The following is a 20,936-nucleotide window of genomic DNA, read 5'->3' on the forward strand; positions in this document are numbered from 1 at the left end:
AGGCCCCAGGTGAGGAGTGCTGGTGTCTGTGATGGATTGAGGGATGGAGTGAGGGAGGGTTCAAGCACACATCATCCTATGCACCCAGGTTTATAATCCCTCAGGCCCCAGGTGAGGAGTGCTGGTGTCTGTGATGGATTGAGGGATGGAGTGAGGGAGGGTTCAAGCATACTTCATCCCATGCACCCATGTTTATAATCCCTCAGGCCCCAGGTGAGGAGTGCTGGTGTCTGTGATGGATTGAGGGATGGAGTGAGGGAGGGTTCAAGCATATGTCATTCCAGGCACCCAGGCTTATAATCCCTCAGGCCCCAGGTGAGGAGTCCTGGAGTCTGTGATGGATTGAGGGATGGAGTGAGGGAGGGTTCAAGCATTCTTCATCCCATGCACCCAGGTTTATAATCCCTCAGGCCCCAAGTGAGGAGTGCTGGAGTCTGTGATGGATTGAGGGATGGAGTGAGGGAGGGTTCAAGCATATGTCTTCCCAGGCGCCCAGGTTTATAATACCTCAGGCCCCAGGGGAGGAGTGCTGGAGTCTGTGATGGATTGAGGGATGGATTGAGGGAGGGTTCAAGCACACATCATCCTATGCACCCAGGCTTATAATACCTCAGGCCCCAGGGGAGGAGTTCTGGAGTCAATGATGGATTGAGGGATGGAGTGAGGGAGGGTTCAAGCATACTTCATCCCATGCACCCAGGTTTATAATCCCTCAGGCCCCAGGTGAGGAATGCTGGAGTTTGTGATGGATTGAGGGGTGCAGTGAGGGAGGGTTCAAGCATACTTCATCCCATGCACCCAGGTTTATAATCCCTCAGGCCCCAGGTGAGGAGTGCTGGAGTCTGTGATGGATTGAGGGATGGAGTGAGGGAGGGTTCAAGCATACGTCATCCCATGCACCCAGGTTTATAATCCCTCAGGCCCCAGGTGAGGAGTGCTGGTGTCTGTGATGGATTGAGGGATGGAGTGAGGGAGGGTTCAAACATACTTCATCCCATGCACCCAGGTTTATAATCCCTCAGACCCCAGGTGAGGAGTGCTGGAGTCTGTGATGGATTGAGGGATGGAGTGAGGGAGGGTTCAAGCATACTTCATCCCATGCACCCAGGTTTATAATCCCTCAGGCCACAGGTGAGGAGTGCTGGAGTCTGTGATGGATTGAGGGATGGAGTGAGGGAGGGTTCAAGCATATGTCACCCCAGGCACACAGGCTTATAATACCTCAGGCCCCAGGTGAGGAGTGCTGGAGTCTGTGATGGATTGAGGGATGGATTGAGGGAGGGTTCAAGCACACATCATCCTATGCACCCAGGTTTATAATCCCTCAGGCCCCAGGTGAGGAGTGCTGGTGTCTGTGATGGATTGAGGGATGGAGTGAGGGAGGGTTCAAGCACACATCATCCTATGCACCCAGGTTTATAATCCCTCAGGCCCCAGGTGAGGAGTGCTGGTGTCTGTGATGGATTGAGGGATGGAGTGAGGGAGGGTTCAAGCATACTTCATCCCATGCACCCATGTTTATAATCCCTCAGGCCCCAGGTGAGGAGTGCTGGTGTCTGTGACGGATTGAGGGATGGAGTGAGGGAGGGTTCAAGCATATGTCATCCCAGGCACCCAGGCTTATAATCCCTCAGGCCCCAGGTGAGGAGTCCTGGAGTCTGTGATGGATTGAGGGATGGAGTGAGGGAGGGTTCAAGCATACTTCATCCCATGCACCCAGGTTTATAATCCCTCAGGCCCCAAGTGAGGAGTGCTGGAGTCTGTGATGGATTGAGGGATGGATTGAGAGAGGGTTCAAGCATACTTCATCCCATGCACCCAGGTTTATAATCCCTCAGGCCCCAAGTGAGGAGTGCTGGAGTCTGTGATGGATTGAGGGATGGATTGAGAGAGGGTTCAAGCACACATCATCCTATGCACCCAGGCTTATAATACCTCAGGCCCCAGGTGAGGAGTGCTGGAGTCTGTGATGGATTGAGGGATGGAGTGAGGGAGGGTTCAAGCATACTTCATCCCATGCACCCAGGTTTATAATCCCTCAGGCCCCAGGTGAGGAGTGCTGGAGTTTGTGATGAATTGAGGGGTGCAGTGAGGGAGGGTTCAAGCATACTTCATCCCATGCACCCAGGTTTATAATCCCTCAGGCCCCAGGTGAGGAGTGCTGAAGTCTGTGATGGATTGAGGGATGGATTGAGGGAGGGTTCAAGCATACTTCATCCCATGCACCCAGGTTTATAATCCCTCAGGCCCAGGGTGACGAGTGCTGGTGTCTGTGATGAATTGAGGGTTGGAGTGAGGGAGGGTTCAAGCATACTTCATCCCATGCACCCAGGTTTATAATCCCTCAGGCCCCAGGTGAGGAGTGCTGGTGTCTGTGATAGATTGAGGGATGGAGTGAGGGAGGGTTCAAGCATACTTCATCCCATGCACCCAGGTTTATAATACCTCAGGCCCCAGGTGAGGAGTGCTGGTGTCTGTGATGGATTGAGGGATGGAGTGAGGGAGGGTTCAAGCATATGTCATCCCATGCACCCAGGCTGATGTTCCCTCAGGTCCCCGAGGAGAGGACTGCTGGAGTCTGTGATGGTTCGAGGGAAGGTATGACGTTACATCGCATAGATTCACAATGCAGTATTTTACATTGCGTTCGTTATAACGCAAGTCGTTACAACGACTTGCGCTGGAGGGCGCTGAACTTAGGAATAGTATGATTTACTATTCCAACTCCAGTCTACTTACAGTAGGGAAGGTGTTGGGAACGGTAAATCATACTATTCCTTTGGTTAGAGCGCCATCCAGTGCAAGTCGTTGTAACGACTTGCGTTGTAATGACCGTGATTTAAAGGCATTGCCATGCAATGCCCGCGTTGTAATGGATGTCTCCCGCCGGTGGTGGGAGGGAGGGTTCAAGCATTCTCCGTGCCAGGAGAGATGAAAGTAGATTCACTGCATAGCATATCACAGTCTGCATGTAGGAGTAACAGAGATTAAGAAAAATGGGCCTCCTTTGTAAATTGTACGTTTCAGATCATAAGAAGAAAGTGTGACAACACCAGCCTCTCCCCAACCAGTGATGCGCACTCTTCAGGGACGGGGGACCTTTCTGCCCCAACAGTATCGTTACACGCAGACATTCCTAGACTCCATCACAGCGGATGCTGCACACCCTTCAAGGGCGGGGACCCTTTCTGCCCCAACAGTATCTTTAACGCAGACACCCCCAGCCTCCCTCCCAGGCAGAGATGGGCACTCTTCAGGGGCGGGGGGCTTCCTGCCCCAACAGTCCCATTAGATGCAGACATTCCTAGACTCCATCCCAGCGGATGCTGCACACCCTTCAAGGGCGGGGACCCTTTCTGCCCCACAGTATCTTTACACGCAGACACCCCCATCCTCCCTCCCAGGCAGAGATGGGCACTCTTCAGGGGCGGGGGGCCTTCCTGCCCCAACAGTATCTTTACACGCAGACATCCCCAGCCTCCCTCCCAGGCAGAGATGGGCACACTTCAGGGGCGGGGGGGCCTTCCAGCCCCAACAGTCCCATTAGATGCAGACATTCCTAGCCTCCCTCCCAGCGGATGCTGCACACCCTTCAAGGGCGGGGACCCTTTCTGCCCCACAGTATCTTTACATGCAGACACCCCCAGCCTCCCTCTCAGAGAGAGATGGGCACTCTTCAGGGGCGGGGGGCCTTCCTGCCCCAACAGTCCCATTGGATGCAGACTTTCCTAGACTCCATCCCAGCGGATGCTGCACACTCTTCAAGGGCGGGGACCCTTTCTGCCCCACAGTATCTTTACATGCAGACACCCCCAGCCTCCCTCCCAGGCAGAGATGGGCACTCTTCAGGGGCGGGGGACCTTTCTACCCCAACAGTATCTTTACATGCAGACACCCCCAGCCTCCCTCCCAGGCAGAGATGGGCACACTTCAGGGGCGGGGGGCCTTCCTGCCCCAAAAGTCCCATTAGATGCAGACATTCCTAGCCTCCCTCCCAGCAGATGCTGCACACCCTTCAAGGGCGGGGACCCTTTCTGCCCCACGGTATCTTTACACGCAGACACCCCCAGCCTCTCTCCTAGGCAGAGATGGGCACTCTTCAGGGGCGGGAAGCCTTCCTGCCCCAACAGTCCCATTAGATGCAGACATTCCTAGCCTCCCTCCCAGCGGATGCTGCACACCCTTCAAGGGTGAGGACCCTTTCTGCCCCACAGTATCTTTACACGCAGACACCCCCAGCCTCCCTCCCAGGCAGAGATGGGCACACTTCAGGGGCGGCGGGCCTTCCTGCCCCAACAGTCCCATTAGATGCAGACATTCCTAGCCTCACTCCCAGCGGATGCTGCACACCCTTCAAGGGTGAGGACCCTTTCTGCCCCACAGTATCTTTACATGCAGACACCCCCAGCCTCCCTCCCAGGCAGAGATGGGCACTCTTCAGGGGTGGGGGGCATTCCTGCCCCAACAGTCCCATTAGATGCAGACATTCCTAGACTCCATCCCAGCGGATGCTGCACACCTTTCAAGGGCGGGGACCCTTTCTGCCCCACAGTATCTTTACACGCAGACACCCCCAGCCTCCCTCCCAGGCAGAGATGGGCACTCTTCAGGGGCGGGGGACCTTTCTGCCCCAACAGTATCTTTACACACAGACACTCCCAGCCTCCCTCCCAGGCAGAGATGGGCACACTTCAGGGGCGGGGGGCCTTCCTGCCCCCAACAGTCCCATTAGATGCAGACATTCCTAGCCTCCCTCCCAGCGGATGCTGCACACCCTTCAAGGGCGGGGACCCTTTCTGCCCCACAGTATCTTTACACGCAGACACCCCCAGCCTCCCTCCCAGGCAGAGATAGGCACACTTCAGGGGCGGGGGGCCTTCCTGCCCCAACAGTCCCATTAGATGCAGACATTCCTAGACTCCCTTCCAGCAGATGCTGCACACCCTTCAAGGGCGGGGACCCTTTCTGCCCCAACAGTATCGTTACACGCAGACACCCCCAGCCTCCCTCCCAGGCAGAGATAGGCACACTTCAGGGGCGGGGGGCCTTCCTGCCCCAACAGTCCCATTAGATGCAGACATTCCTAGCCTCCCTCCCAGCGGATGCTGCACACCCTTCAAGGGTGAGGACCCTTTCTGCCCCACAGTATCTTTACACGCAGACACCCCCAGCCTCCCTCCCAGGCAGAGATGGGCACTCTTCAGGGGCGGGGGACCTTTCTGCCCCAACAGTATCTTTACACGCAGACACCCCCAGCCTCCCTCCCAGGCAGAGATGGGCTCTCTTCAGGGGCGGGGGGCATTCCTGCCCCAACAGTCCCATTAGATGCAGACATTCCTAGCCTCCCTCCCAGCGTGTGCTGCACACCCTTCAAGGGCGGGGACACTTTCTGCCCCACAGTATCTTTACACGCAAACACTCCCAGCCTCCCTCCCAGGCAGAGATGGGCACACTTCAGGGGCGGGGGGCCTTTCTGCCCCCAACAGTCCCATTAGATGCAGACATTCCTAGCCTCCCTCCCAGCGGATGCTGCACACCCTTCAAGGGCGGGGACCCTTTCTGCCCCACAGTATCTTTACACGTAGACACTCCCAGCCTCCCTCCCAGGCAGAGATGGGCACACTTCAGGGGCGGGGGGCCTTTCTGCCCCCAACAGTCCCATTAGATGCAGACATTCCTAGCCTCCCTCCCAGCGGATGCTGCACACCCTTCAAGGGCGGGGACCCTTTCTGCCCCAACAGTATCGTTACACGCAGACACCCCCAGCCTCCCTCCCAGGCAGAGATGGGCACTCTTCAGGGGCGGGGGACCTTTCTGCCCCAACAGTATCTTTACACGCAGACACCCCCAGCCTCCCTCCCAGGCAGAGATGGGCACACTTCAGGGGCGGGGGGCCTTCCTGCCCCAACAGTATCTTTACACGCAGACACCCCCAGCCTCCCTCCCAGGCAGAGATGGGCACTCTTCAGAGTGGGGGGGCAGGGGGGTTCATTCTCAACGGTATAATTTCGTGCAGACATTTCAGCATCCGTCCCAGCTGGTGATGATGGCCGAAAGGAAACAACTAAAGATAAGGCTTTATTTAAAAAAATAAAAAGTAAAAAATAAATCAAGAGCTGGAGAGAGAGATGAATGATGGGCCGATACTAAACACAGACGCTGGTCGCCCCGGCTCATTAATTTTATAAGTATTAGCCACATGAATAACATCCCGTCTTATACACAAATTAAGAGCGCCGCCAGGGAGGTTCATCATGTGCTTAATTAAGACACAGTGTCAACAAATGACACAGTGACAAGCAGATGTTTTTACTTTCATCGTTGAAGCGGTGACACCCCAGAGGTTCACCCCAACCCTCAGGCCTCACCCAGTGTGCTTGACTCACTGTGAACGGCGCCTTCGACCAGATTTCAGGACAGAAAAGTGTGCAAAAACTTTAATACATCTTCTAATTGTTCAATAATTCAGAAAAACCTACACATATGAGGATCAAAAGTGCGTGGTGCCCAACAGAGTAGATTTTTAAAAACCCCAACTTCTCGCTCAAAGGAGCCCAGGATGAGCATATTACATACACATTCATGTATGACTGCCTAGAGCTGTGTGTCCAAGAAAAACCTGTGACACAGAATCCTCACTCAACAAAACCTGAAGTCAAGAGAGTGAAAGATCCCTCTGGGTGTGTACAAAGCAACTTGAGACATTACTGTATACATAAAATACGTATTATCTATTTTAAAAAATCAGTTTAATGCTGAATGATTGAGCTGTACCAACTGTGGCTTCATCATATAAACAGCCAAAGGTTTCTAAACATTGAGCCGATCAGGACAAAAGCGCATATCCTTTCAGAACCATTTAATACAATGAATCAAAAACATATTGATATTAGAAGAGACAATAAACATGCCTTTTAGTGCAATATGTCATTTATACAGAAGGAGACACCAAGCCTCTGTAGTAATTAGTTGAAGCGCTATTTCGATAAAAAAAAGCAGGTTTTTGAATTGCGTCTAACTTTGGCATCTCCTTGGGGAATCTTCACCACACTTCTAAAAAAAACAATCAACAGGGGCGTGGCCAGGCCCAAGATGGCGCTGGGCGTGTGAACTAGGAGCGCTCCTACTGGACCGCTCCGCCCGCTTCCATAGCGGCCTCCTCCATGGCCTGACAGCCGGCTGAGGTGGGTGTAGACCCTAGGAAGCTCCTGAACAACTGGAGGGCCCAGAGTGTGCGGAGGTGATGGCGCGACTAGCCAGGCAGGTATAAGAGGGCAGGTCCCTCGGAGTCCTAGAGCGTACATTCACTGACCAGACCAGAGCATGCAACATCCCCATCGCTGATAGTGGAGCACCGGGTCCACGAAGCAGGGCGCTGTCCTGTCTTGACCCACTGGACACTGTGGAGAGCACATGACGGCTTGGAGGGATACTGGCCCTCGGCGCTCCGACGGAGGACCCGCTGGCCTAGACTCCTGCATGGAGAAGCCTGGAGAGTGGGCCTAGAAGCAAAGTCGGATGTGTGGGACTGTGGATCTGGAGACTAGCCCAGGCGGCTCTGAGGGCTGACTTCTAGTGGCCCAGCCCCCGCAGAGGAAGAAGGCAACCACTGATGGCCCGCATGAGGTGTGCTGCCCACAACACGGGTCGCTGGACACCGGGGGGGGAGTGGGCAGCTGTGCACTAGAGGAGGGGGCTCCTGTAGACAGTGACTGGCCATCAGCCGACCTGCTTGTTAACAAGGCAGAAAGCGAATTGACACCTCCCCTGCCAGATATTGTTGTAGCCCCTCGGCGACCAGGATATCCGGTACAAGGACAACTAGGAGTGCATTCTCTGTGGGCAAAGGGCCAGCGGTCTGGACATATTGCAGAGTAACGACATTGTTTCACACAGTACTGGGGCCTTCTCCATGCTGAGACTGAGTGACATCGGCCCAGCACCAGCACTACACAGGGGACTGGCACTTGTGTGAGCTCCGGCAATAGTCTTCCCAGGGTTGCTGCTTCATAGTGACAATAACTGACCTGGGACCATGCTTAGGTGGTGGAAGAGACCAGAGACGCCCAGCAGACCCTAACATTAGCCATGGCCACTACAAGACACAAGAGAGAACCTACTATCAAAGACCTGTTCCAAGTTCCCACATCTAAGAAAGGAGACCCAACAGCTACGACTTCTTTGCAGCAGGTGGCAACCCTGCGCCGACTGTGGTGCGGGAAGAATCGAAGGTTCCTACCAAAGGCTTCCTGACCCAACTCTTCATGGAGCTCAAGGCCGAGCTTGGACCCACACAAGCGGACCTCAAACAGAACTTATCAGAACTCTGGAAAGACCTCCAGGAATTGGGAACTAAGGTAGACCATCTAGAGACAGCTCAGGAAGAGGTCACCCCTGACCTTGAGGAATACCGCTCCCATCTTGTAACCATGAACGATCAGTTAATCACACTCCAGGAGAAACAGGAGGACGTAGAAAACCGGTCTCGCCGCAGTTTTTTTTTTATTTTAAATTTATAAAGCGCATGGCTGCACTAGCTAGTGTGTCTCCGCGTTGCGACAAGAGCCCATTCCAGGTCAGGAGGGTGAGGCAGAAAAGGATCAGACAGGGGAATTACCAGATGGGAAAAGCCACGTCTTGAGCTTTCTCCAGAAAATAGTCTCCGATGATTCCAGCCGGAGCCCTTTCGGAAGTTTGTTCCAATATGTGGCCGCTAAAAAGCGGAAGGAGCACCCGCCCATCCTGGCTCGTCTGATGGTCAGGATGCTGACCTGACCCGTCCCACTAGATCTTAAACAACGCATGGGGACATGTGGGGTAAGAAGGTTATGCAGATAGGAGGGGCCCTTCTTCTGTAGAATGCGGTGACTAATACGCAAAGCTTTAAAAAGAACACGTTCCCTCACCGGTAGCCAATGCAAGGAAGCCAGGGCCTTGCTAGATGAGGCCCCCCTCGGAAGCATTAGAACGAGACGCGCTGCCGCATTCTGAATGCGCTGGAGTTTCTGAACACGTTCCCGTAGTCCAAACGAGATGTCACAAGGGCGTGAACCATCGTTTTCCTCGCTGACACAGGGAGTACATCTAAGGTCTTCCGGAGACTGCGTAGGACCCCAAAACAATTTCCCGTCACTCGCCTGGTATGAGTTTCAAAGGAAGTTTGGTATCTAGCCACATCCCCAGATTCTTTACCTGATGCCTAGGTGATGGAATAGGACCCAGCGTCTGAGGCCAACATATGGAGGACCAAATCGAGGGAGCCTTGCCTATCACTAAAAGCTCTGTTTTGTTGCCATTAAGTTTAAGGCAGTTAGAGGCCATTCATGACGCCAGTTCTTGAAGACACATTGAAACATTAATGGCTGCCTCCTCAGAGTCTTGAGTAAGAGTCACCACGAGTTGTGTGTCGTCAGCGTATGACACCACACTGACTCCAAACTTCCCTACAATCTCTGCCAGGGAGGTAATGAAGAGATTAAAAAGAGTCGGGCTAAGTATGGAGCCCTGAGGGACCCCTTTATCTAGCTTGACACTTTTGGAGAGGAGAGGTTTCTGCGACACCTGAAAACTGCGGTCAAAAAGAAAAGACCTTAACCATTCCATCGCCCTACCAGCCAAGCCTCCTTCCCTAAGGCGCTGCAGTAGCATGTGATGGGCAACAGTGTCGAAAGCAGCACTGAGATCTAAGAGGACTAGAGCAACCGTCTATCCTGCATCTACATGTCTACGGATGGTTTCAATAGATAAAAGCAGAGCCGATTCAGTAGAGTAGGTGGCACGGAAGCCTGATTGTGTAGGGTGAAGAAGGTCATGGTGATTGATGTGAGCAGTCAGTTGGATGTTTACCACCTTCTCTGCTAATTTAGCAAAGTCAGGCAGGAGAGAGATAGGACGAAGGTTATCAAGCTGACTCATACTCATGTTCGATTTCTTTTTTAGGGGAATGACAATAGCCTCTTTCCATCTTTTAGGGACAACTGCAGATGAAAACGAGAGCTCAAGAAGATGTCTAATGTAGGGCTCTAGAACATCTAAACTCCCACTTAGGATCTTGGGGAGGCTGGATCACTAGGAGAGCCAGACTTGATACTTAGGGCTACTCCTTTAAGTGTGTCCCCACTGGGGGCTACAAAATTAAAGAGGCAGTCGGCCTCTGATATCCTGGATATTCAGTAACCTCCGGATCAGAGGTGTGTCTCTTGGCAAAGAGGGTAAGGACATGAAAAGCTACATTCAGGGCTTGGCAGAGTCCATCCTTGAGGCCCATGGGCCAGACCCCTGCCTGTAGCCAGGGCACAGAGGTGCGGCCCCAGAAACCCAAACTCCAAATCAACCACCAGACATCATTGTTTGTTTCCACCACTTTGAGGACAGAGAGATGACCATAGAAGCGGAAAGATGTGGCGGACCCATGTGGTACAAAGGAGATGATATTCAAATATTCCAAGACCTATCCCCAATCACGTTGTTCAAGCAAGGTTCGTTTTTCCCTATCACCAAGGTCTTGCGTGACAATAAGGTCAAATACCACTGGGGGCATCCTTTCCCTATAATGTTTGTCTGGTAGGGCAGACACTAGTCCCTCAAGACCCTCGAAGAGGCCTGTTCAGCACTAAACATTTCCCTCCCAGAGACTTAAGCGGACACCCCACGTGAACTACCCCAACGGAAGAGTGCTGAGTGGACCCAAGTGGAAAGAGGCCATAAAAATGGTGGACCCAAGCAGGAGGAAATACTATTGGGCTGCCAGTTGGCCCTGGAATATGTGCACAAAGTTAGTAGATTGTTGACCCCAGACCCACAGCAATCATCAACGCCCATCTCAGACCAGGAGACCACCCCTGTCCCCTGCTTGATCTTGCTGCTGGACCCCGAAGGTGTCAGGGTTGTGATTTAGAGCAGCGCTGGAGGCGACCGCAATAATACACTATTGAACAGCCCGGGCGGGTGACGCTCCGGACCTGTGCTGACAGAGGCCTTATCCCCCCACTGGTTTGGTCCTAGTCTCCTCATTGGACTGTGGATACTGCTCGGGACTCTACGGAGAGTGCCCTCTACTAGGCGTTACACATTCCAAATGTTTTTTTCATGTTTGTATGTTTTATTTGCATTTTTTGGGGGGAATTCAGGGCTTTGGAGGGAATAGACTCTGTCCCATCTGTGTCTCTGCCACAAGCTATGACGCCTAGATTTCAAATGACTTAACCATGTACTAGAATGCCCTCTATAGCCTCACCTATTACATCTGGGGCCTCAACGACCCTACTAAGAGGCATTCCATCCTACACGAACTGTCCCATTCTCCCAGCCAATATGGACTCTTACAAGTAACCCACCTACTAAAGCTCGGCCACTCCCGCTTGAAATCAATCGGGCTGCAAAAACACAGCAGGGCTGGGCATCCTAATATACCGGCACTGTCTCCTGGTAGTACAAGGGTCACTCCGAGATGCCAATGGGAGGTGGCCAGCCATCCGGGGCTCGCTACGAGGTCAACCACTCACACTAACCTCAGTTTGCAGTCCCAATTAGGGTCAAGACCCATTCCAGACTGAGGTGATTCGTACCCTAACAGTCTGGTCCGGCGCTCACCTAATTATCGGTAGAGACCTAAACCTGGTTCTCGATCCTACAGATCACACCGGGAGGGGTAGCTCAATGGTTTATAACAGGCAGGGCACTAACAGAAGACATGGGACTGGTGGATGCATGGAGAACACGCCACCCTCTTACACAGGAGCTCACAAAACATATGCACAACTTGACTACCTCCTCTTGCACAAACGCGTGCTCCCTGATCTGCCAGACGCCACCCAACATCCTATCACCCTCTCGGGCCATTGACCAGTCTCCTGCAAACTGGGGGACATGCGGCTGTGGGGACCTAGATCCATCAGCACCTGCAGGCTCCAGAGCGACCTCCTGGAGGACGCAGAGACCGTCAACAATATCATGAAAGGGATTAAGAACCACCTCTTTCATAACGATATCCGGGCAGTATGTGGGATGCCCTAAAGCGGATCTATGAGGCAAGCTTATGGTGGAAGCCACATGCCTCCACAAATTCCAAGAAGAACTGAGCTTCGAATTGGGCGCAGAGCTTGAGACGCTAAAGATGGACTATAAGAAAACCCACTCCGCTTAAATATGGAGAAAGGTCTTAGCAGTCCGGGCCAACCTAGGACCCTCGAAGCTGACACGTCTGCATGGCTTGCCGCACAACTTGACAATAAATACTACAACCACAGCAATAAATCAGGCCGCATGACGGCGAACCTGCTACAAACTCACTGTGCTGTAACCACCATATCAGAGGTCCAACTCCCACAGAGCAGTATGTGCACAAAGGACAGGGAAAAGACGGCGTGCTTCCACACCTACTACACCCAGCTGTATAACGCCCAATGTCAGGCCCAGCTCCGCAGGATCCAGTCGCAGCAGAAAAGAAGGTCCACCTCCTGATCTTACCAACACCCAGATATGGGAATGTGCACAGGGTGCTCGAATGATCAGGCGAGGGAAAGGAAAGGGAAGGGACAGCGTGGGAATAGAACCTGAAACAATAAACACACAGGGTTAACAAAGAGAAATAGTCTACTCTCATTTAATCGATCTAGAGAATTGCTTCAATATACCTGGATATGACTACAGACGTTGACACCTTCCTTGGTCCTCCTTAATCGTTATGAAGACACAACATTTGGCCCAAGGACAGTGTTCTAAACAGGCCAGTAAGAATTCCACAGGGACACAAGACTCTTAGAATACCATAGCAATTGCATTCAAAGCTAATGAGTAAGTTAGGCAGAGTCTCTCTCTCTCTCCGTTGCATGGCCAAGAGCACAGGAAATAACCTGGGCCTACAGGGTTGAGTTCACCTCTGTAACAAGTGAAGGGTTAATTCCCTATGAGTGCTTAGCGACAGACTGTTAGCGGAGAGTTGCAGTGATATATCCAGGGAAAATGAACAATAAACCATTCAGCATACAAACGGCAATACGCGGTTAATGCTCACCGCCGTATTTCGCTGTAGAATATCCCAGCTGAAATAATCAGGACCAACGGTAATACGCGGTTTCACCCACTGCCGTATTCCGCTGTGCCGAAAGTCACTAGAAAACCAAGAACACACAAACGGCAATACGCGGCTTTGCTCACCGCCGTATTCTGCTGTGCCGAAAGTAACTAGTAAACCAAGAACACACAAACGGCAATATGCGGCATTGCTCACCGCCGTATTCCGCTGTGTCATCCAAATGAGGCAGAACCAACTTAAAAGGAACAGGAGATCTCAGGCCACTTAGAGAACAGCAATAAGCGGGAGCACCGCATTATTCCGCTCTTGGAACAAAAGAACGAGGAAGCCTTCCTCTTCAGTACTCACGGACTTCCTAGGGGCATATAATCCAGCCGGGGCTCTCTCGAACACACTGGAAACCCAGCGACGTCTCCCTGCTTCCTTGCTCTCTCAGCCGAGAGAGTGAAGACGCCAACAGAATCAGAATTACGCGCAACTTCCTGCGCGACGCCGGCTCCTAAATCCCCCTTCCTCCAGCAGGCCTTCTGGGAGTTGTAATTCTTAGGGCGATTAGTAGGCGCTGCACGCACAAATCCTGACACCCAATGCACTGACCACCAAGAGCATGTGCAATACCTTGCTGCCAACTACCAAAACTAAGCCCTTCTGAGAGGGTGACCCTCTACAGGCTGCTAGAGGAGGAGGACATTATAGCATTCCTATCTAAGCTGCGACCCTCCAGGGCTCAAGCCCAGGCGGCTTTACAGTGGCATTCTATAAACGCTTCGGCCCCACACTGGAGTGATCTAAGCAGAGGGGACGTGTGCGTACGGCGATCAGCTAAAAAAATAGCTCGGGCAGCAGCATTCTGGGTCACCTGCAGCCGATTAAACAAATATTCCGTAAGACCTAGATCAAGAGCATTTACGTAATCTAGCCGAGAAAGTATCAAGGCTTGTACGACTATCTTCCTGTGGGGCATAGAAAGCAGAGGTAAAAAATTACGCAACATTCTGAGTAGTCCGAAACAAGTGCCCACCACAGATTGAACCTGGGCGACCATGGAAAGATTACTGTCTAATTTAACTCCCAAATTCTTTACCGTCGTGGCCAGGGCGGTTGGAGGTGACATATCCAATGGCCACCACACACTCCAATCATGATCTGGTAAGCAGCCGAAGAAAATCATTTCTGATTTTTCAGAGTTGCATCGAAGGTGGTTAATATTGAACCAATTAAACACCGCCGAGAGGCACAAATTAATCATCTTTCCGTCCAATACTTCCCCTTTGGCACATGTGAACAGTAGTTGCGTATCGTCCGCGTAAGAGACGATTTTAACGCCAAAAGATTCAACCAACTGTGTCAGGGGAGCAACATACACATTAAACAATGTGGGGCACAGGATAGAACCCTGGGGAACTCCCACATTCATAGATTGGATGGGGGCCTCAAAGGGAGGGGACCAAACAGCTTGCTGGCGATTGGTAAGGTAGGACCGAAACCATTGTAAAGCATTGCCTCCGATACCGCACTTCCAAAGACGATCGAGAAGAAAGCCATGGGGAACGGTATCGAAGGCTGCAGATAAATCCAGCGAAACCAATACTGCTTTCCTGCCTTTATCCAAAGAAACTTTTATAGACTCCGAGATCTCAAGGAGAGCTGTTTCGGTGCTATAATTAGCACGGAAGCCTGACTGGCTAGCGTGTAGAACACCGTTGGATTCTACAAACTCTCCGAGAACCTGATTAACATATTTCTCCAGAGTCTTGGATAAGGCGGGGAGCAGAGAAATAGGTCTATAGTTGCTGGCAGTCCAAGGATCAGCAGAGGCTTTTTTTAGAAGAGGAAGAATTTTCCCACATTTCCAGCTATCTGGGACTGTCCCCCTGGATAGTGAGAGGTTCAACACCCGGTTGACTGCCGGGTTAATTACCTCTGCTATTGAAGCCAGAATCTTTGCCGGGCATGGATCGACCGGAGATCCTGTCTTGAGGGAGCGAAGAAGGAGTAATGATTTTTCTAAAGGCAATTCTGGAATATTTAATAGACAGTTCACAGAAGGAGGTGACTGTAAGAAAAGACTATCCAGATTCCCATAACAGTCAGGGCCTGCGGCTGCAAAAGTGGACTGTAGAGCAGAGATTTTATTGAAAACAAATTGAGCAATGCTGACAACCCAAGCATTCGTAGGAACAAAAGGGTTTTTCAGCGCAGCAGGGGCCGTAAAGTCTTTTACGACTTTGAAAAGTTCTTCACTTTTGTTGCCTGCTTTCTCAATTTTTTCGTGGAGAAAATTCATTTTTCCCAGCCGGACTTCTTTATAGTAAGCTTTTAGTGCGTTCTTATAGGTTAGCCTGGCCCATGGGTCATAATCCTGTCTCCATTTCCTTTCTAGGCCTTTACAGGCGCTCCTGCTCTTCCTGAGTTCCTCCGTAAACCAGGGAGCGGAAGGTCTTCCTCTATCAGCTACTTGCGTTTTAAGAGGGGCGATGCTATTCACACAAATTTCAAGCCAATTTTTCTAAGGAGGATACAACAAGAGCAAGATTATCGGTAAATGACAAAGGGTGAGTTTCCAGAAAAGCTAAACACGGCTACTTTGTTCATAGATTTAAATGACCTAAAATTGTTAGTCCGTAGTGCATATAGTTTAGGGGACGGGGCTACAGTTTCCTTAATGCTGAACGTTAATAAATAATGATCAGACCAAACTAATGGAATGGGTAAAGCCATTTCAATTATTTTAGTTGAGAAGACTTGATCTAATATGTGCCCTTTTTCCTGACTGGGATGTGTAACATAAGGAAGAAGATGGAACATATTTAATGAGTCGTACAATTTTGTTGAATCCAAATTATGTGGCAGATCCATATGAATATTAAAATCACCTAAAATTAAGCATTGTTCATATTTAGCAGCTAAGGAGGAAATTGCAAAATTTAGCTTTTCCAGGAAATATTTGGCCTGACCTGGCGGTCGATAAATTAAAACCCCGGCGATAGAATGATGGGGAGACACTTTTAGCTGGAAACTTAAACATTCAGTGTTCTCTAAGTCAGGGTTGGGAAGGGTAATACAACTGAGCGAATTTTTATAAATAATCGCTACGCCTCCACCACGTCCCCCTACACGATCTTTCCTTATGATGAAATAATTAGGGGGAATAGCATTGGCGGTTATAGGGTTAGGCCCTTCGTGAAGCCATGTTTCAGTCAGAAACCACACACCAGGCTTGGATTCAGTAAGAAGATCAAAAATGTGTTATTGATGCTTTTGCATAGAGCGGGTGTTCAAGAGCATCAGTTTTAGCTCGTTATTGATACGCTGATTTAATAATAAGGATGGATCGGGCATACATTCCCGTAGGAGGAGGGGGGATTGTCCAATGGCATATATCACAATTCCATGTTTTCATGGAGTCCACTGAAAGAGAGTGGGGACGACATTTTGTACCATTGTTCATAACCTTCAGATCACCAGTATTGTAAATAATACGAGAGTTATGCGTCCTAATGAATGTCTTACCCCCATTCCATATAACGTGATCGCCGAGAGCGTCCGAGGCGCGGACGGGCGCAGGCGGGCTTGCCTTCGGCGCGCCAGCGGCGCGCCCGCTACGCGCTAGCACAACGTCTCGTTTTATCGCCTCCGTGTTCGTAAACTAGACCGTGCCTTGACCAAGATGGCGGGTCTTAACAGAAGAGAAATTCCCACTTCCTGTTCCCACAATCAGGTTCGATTTCCCCTTAATCAATATCACAGTTTCAGATTTTAAAAATGTCTAAAAATAAAGTTAAGGCAACGCGACACATAAGATTATTTTAAAATGATAGCATCTATACAGTACAAGCAATTGTGCAAAAAGCAAAGTGATAGCAGCTAGGATCGGTGTTTACAGAGCTGACAACTGAGCAAACTCATATGGAGGGCTTAGTCAAAGAGCCAGGTCTTAAGTCTCTTCCTGAATTCCTCCTGCAAGGGTGATGTCTGGAGATGGATGGGAAGGCTGTTCCAGGACTTGGCGGCGAGGTAGAAGGAACGGCCTCCTCTGCGGCTTTGGCGGATACGCGATGTTTGTGCGAGGGCAGCCCGAGGGCCTTTACACCACAATCCACCAGCGCCATAGGGCTTCGCTGTGCCTGATGCATGGGGGATGCATCACGGCACCATCAGAACAGGACAGGGACAGAGGGCAGAGACACGTTGATAGCTCAGGGGAGGTAGGAGAAGGAACGGCCTCCGCTGCGGCTTCAGCGGATGCGCGATGTCTGTGCGAGGGCAGCCCAAGGACCATTACACCACCATCCACCAGCGCCATAGGGCTTCACAGAGCCTGATGCATGGGGGATACAGCACGGCGCCGTCATAACAGGGCAGCGGGCAGAGGCACGTAGACAGCTCAGGGGAGGTAGGAGAAGGAACCGTCTCCGCTGCGGCTTCAGCGGATGCCCGATGTCTGTGCGAGGGCGAGCCCAAGGAATCTTACACCACCATCCACCAGCACCATAGGGCTTCGCAGAGCCTGATGCATGGGGGATACAGCACAGCACCATCATAACGGGGCAGCGGGCAGAGGCGCGTAGACAGCTCAGGGGAGGTAGGAGAAGAAACGGCCTCCGCTGCGGCTTCGGCGGATGCGCGATGTCTGTGCGAGGGCGAGTCCGAGGACTCTTATACCACCATCCACCAGCGCCATAGGGCTTCGCAGAGCCTGATGCATGGGGGATACAGCATGGCACCATCATAACAGGACAGGGACAGAGGGCAGAGACACGTTGATAGCTCAGGGGAGGTAGGAGAAGGAACGGCCTCCGCTGCGGCTTCGGCGGATGCGTGATGTCTGTGCGAGGGCAGCCCAAGGACCATTACACCACCATCCACCAGCGCCATAGGGCTTCGCAGAGCCTGATGCATGGGGATACAGCACGGTGCCGTCATAACGGTACAGTGGGCAGAGGCGCGTAGACAGCTCAGGGGAGGTAGGAGAAGGAACGGCCACCGCTGTGGCTTTGGCAGATGCGCGATGTCTGTGCGAGGGCGAGTCCGAGGACTCTTACACCACCATCCACAAGCGCCATAGGGCTTCGTTGAGCCTGATGCATGGGGGATACAGCATGGCACCATCATAACGAGCCAGGGGCAGCGGGCAGAGGCGCGTAGACAGCTCAGGGGAGGCAGGGGCAGGTATTTGAGGATTACCTGTTGTTCCTTATACAGATATCTGTACTTACTCATCATCCCAAATGGAGGCTTGATCAAGGTGCCAAACGGTTGATAAAAATTAATTCAAACCTAAAAAAAACTATAAACACTTCTGCCTAGTTTGGTGCAGACTGCCCATGAGGTCACCGTCGTGGGGGTTGGACCCCAAAGGAAACTTCCTTCACAGATTGAAACCTCAATATTCTTAACTTTCTCCATGAATAACAAGAGAATGAGTCAAAATATACCAGATATTGTAGGGCCTGCCTTCATCTGGTACCTGTTACCAGTTTAATGAACTTTGCCCTGCCATTTTTTAACAGAATGCAACATTATTGTGAGGCAATGTCAAGAGGGTCTAACTCCACAGAGTGTGTACAATGTACAGGCTCGTCACATCACACCACTTCCTTTGTGTTATCTAATTATTGTGTATCTGATGTGTGTGTTTTTACCGTTTGACCCTTGTTTTGATTTGACATATTTTAATATTTTCTGAAATATTATCAATGTGCTGTGTTTTTCCTAAAACGCACAACCCTGATTGTAACTGTGATGATTGTGCTGCGCTGTACCCTATCCCAAGCTCACACCTTCCAAGCCTCGGCTGCTCGCCCAGGACCGCAGCAAGAGTCATGGGCCAGCTGTCCATCACAGACTGAGGACCAGTGACTGAGGGCCAGTGACTGAGGACCAGTGAATGAGGACAAGTGACTGAGGAGCAGTGATTGAGAACCAGTGACTGAGGATCAGTGACTGAGGACCAGTGACTGAGGATCAGTGACTGAGGACCAGTGACTGAGGACAAGTGACTATGGAGCAGTGATTGAGAACCAGTGACTGAGGATCATGACTGAGGACCAGTGACTGAGGACCCAGGGACTGAGGACCAGTGACTGAGGACCAGTGACCGAGGAGCAGTGATTGAGAGCCAGTGACTGAGGACCAGTGACTGAGGACCAGTGACTGAGGGCCAGTGACTGAGGACCAGTGACTGAGGACAAGTGACTGAGGAGCATTGACTGAGAACCCAGGGACTGAGGACCATTGACTGAGGACGCAGGGACTGAGGTCCATGACTGAGGATCAGTGACTGAGGACCATGACTGAGGAGCAGTGACTGAGGACCAGTGACTGAGGAACAGTGATTGAGAACCGATGACTGAGGATCATGACTGAGGACCAGTGACTGAGGACCATAACTGAGGAGCAGTGACTGAGGGGCAGTGATTGAGAACCAGTGACTGAGGACCCAGTGACTGAGTACCATGACTGAGGAGCAGTGACTGAGGTGCAGTGATTGAGAACCAGTGACTGAGGACCCAGTGACTGAGTACCATGACTGAGGAGCAGTGACTGAGGTGCAGTGATTGAGAACCAGTGACTGAGGACCAGTGACTGAGGGCCGTGATTGAGGACAAGTGACTAAGAAGCAGTGGCTGAGAACCCAGTGATTGAGGACCATTAACTGAAGCCCCAGGGGCTGAGGGCCAGTGACTGAGGACCTAGTGACAGAGGACCAGTGACCGAGGAGCAGTGATTGAGAACCAGTGACTGAGGATCATTTTGATACCAGTGACTGAGGACCATAACTGAGGAGCAGTGACTGAGGGGCAGTGATTGAGAACCAGTGACTGAGGACCCAGTGACTGAGTACCATGACTGAGGAGCAGTGACTGAGGTGCAGTGATTGAGAACCAGTGACTGAGGACCAGTGACTGAGGGCCGTGATTGAGGACAAGTGACTAAGAAGCAGTGGCTGAGAACCCAGTGATTGAGGACCATTGACTGAAGCCCCAGGGGCTGAGGACCAGTGACTGAGGACCTAGTGACAGAGGACCCAGTGACTGAGGACCAGTGACTGAGGACCAGTGACCGAGGAGCAGTGATTGAGAACCAGTGACTGAGGATCATGACTTGGTACCAGTGACTGAGGACCATAACTGAGGAGCAGTGCCTGAGGGGCAGTGATTGAGAACCAGTGACTGAGGACCCAGTGACTGAGTACCATGACTGAGGAGCAGTGACTGAGGTGCAGTGATTGAGAACAAGTGACTGAGGACCAGTGACTGAGGGCCGTGATTGAGGACAAGTGACTGAGGACCATTGACTGAAACCCCAGGGGCTGAGGGCCAGTGACTGAGGACCTAGTGACAGAGGACCCAGTGAGTGAGGACCAGTGACTGATGACCCAGGGACTGAGGGACAGTAACTAAGGACCATGACTGAGGAGCAGTGATTTAGAACCAGTGACTGAGTACCCAGTGACTGAGGGCCATGACTGAGGACCAGTGACTGAGGAGCAGCGATTGGGAACCAGTGATTGAGAACCCAGTGACTAAGGACCAGTTACTGAGTACCTGCTAGTTTGGAATATTAGCGTACTCGCCTGTCATGTCTGCCAATCTGATTCACCCCCAAGCACCACTCTGACCCCCCAGATACCCTCACGTCTTCATTTACGCCTGAGACATATCATATGACCAGCAGGGGCAGCCCACGCGCCCTCGCTCCTAGCCACCGTCCTGCTCACCTCCTCCTGTCTGTTCATTGCAGCTCTGGAATAACTACTTCCACTTGGCGGTGGCCTTCTTGACTCAGGAGTCCCTGCAGCTGGAGAACTTCTCCCAGGCGAAGCGCACGTCCATCATCTGCAAGTAAGTGGGCCAGAGGTTGGTGCTGAAGCGGCGGTGTGGTGGGGAGTGTGAAA

The 20,936-nt window shown here is 51.7% G+C and overlaps 1 protein-coding gene across 1 annotated transcript in view; it reads left to right on the forward strand.

Annotated features, from left to right (window-relative positions):
- Positions 1–20,936, forward strand: part of LOC146863455 (dedicator of cytokinesis protein 2-like) — a 2,657,619-nt gene that overhangs the window by 2,357,733 nt on the left and 278,950 nt on the right. Inside the window, exon 32 of the mRNA XM_085642885.1 lies at positions 20,783–20,883. Coding sequence (XP_085499011.1) covers positions 20,783–20,883 — 101 coding nt within the window. The remainder of the gene's footprint in view (positions 1–20,782; positions 20,884–20,936) is intronic.

This window comes from Triturus cristatus, chromosome 2_2, assembly GCF_964204655.1.
Source record: "Triturus cristatus chromosome 2_2, aTriCri1.1, whole genome shotgun sequence".
NCBI classification, from domain to species: Eukaryota; Metazoa; Chordata; class Amphibia; order Caudata; family Salamandridae; genus Triturus; species Triturus cristatus.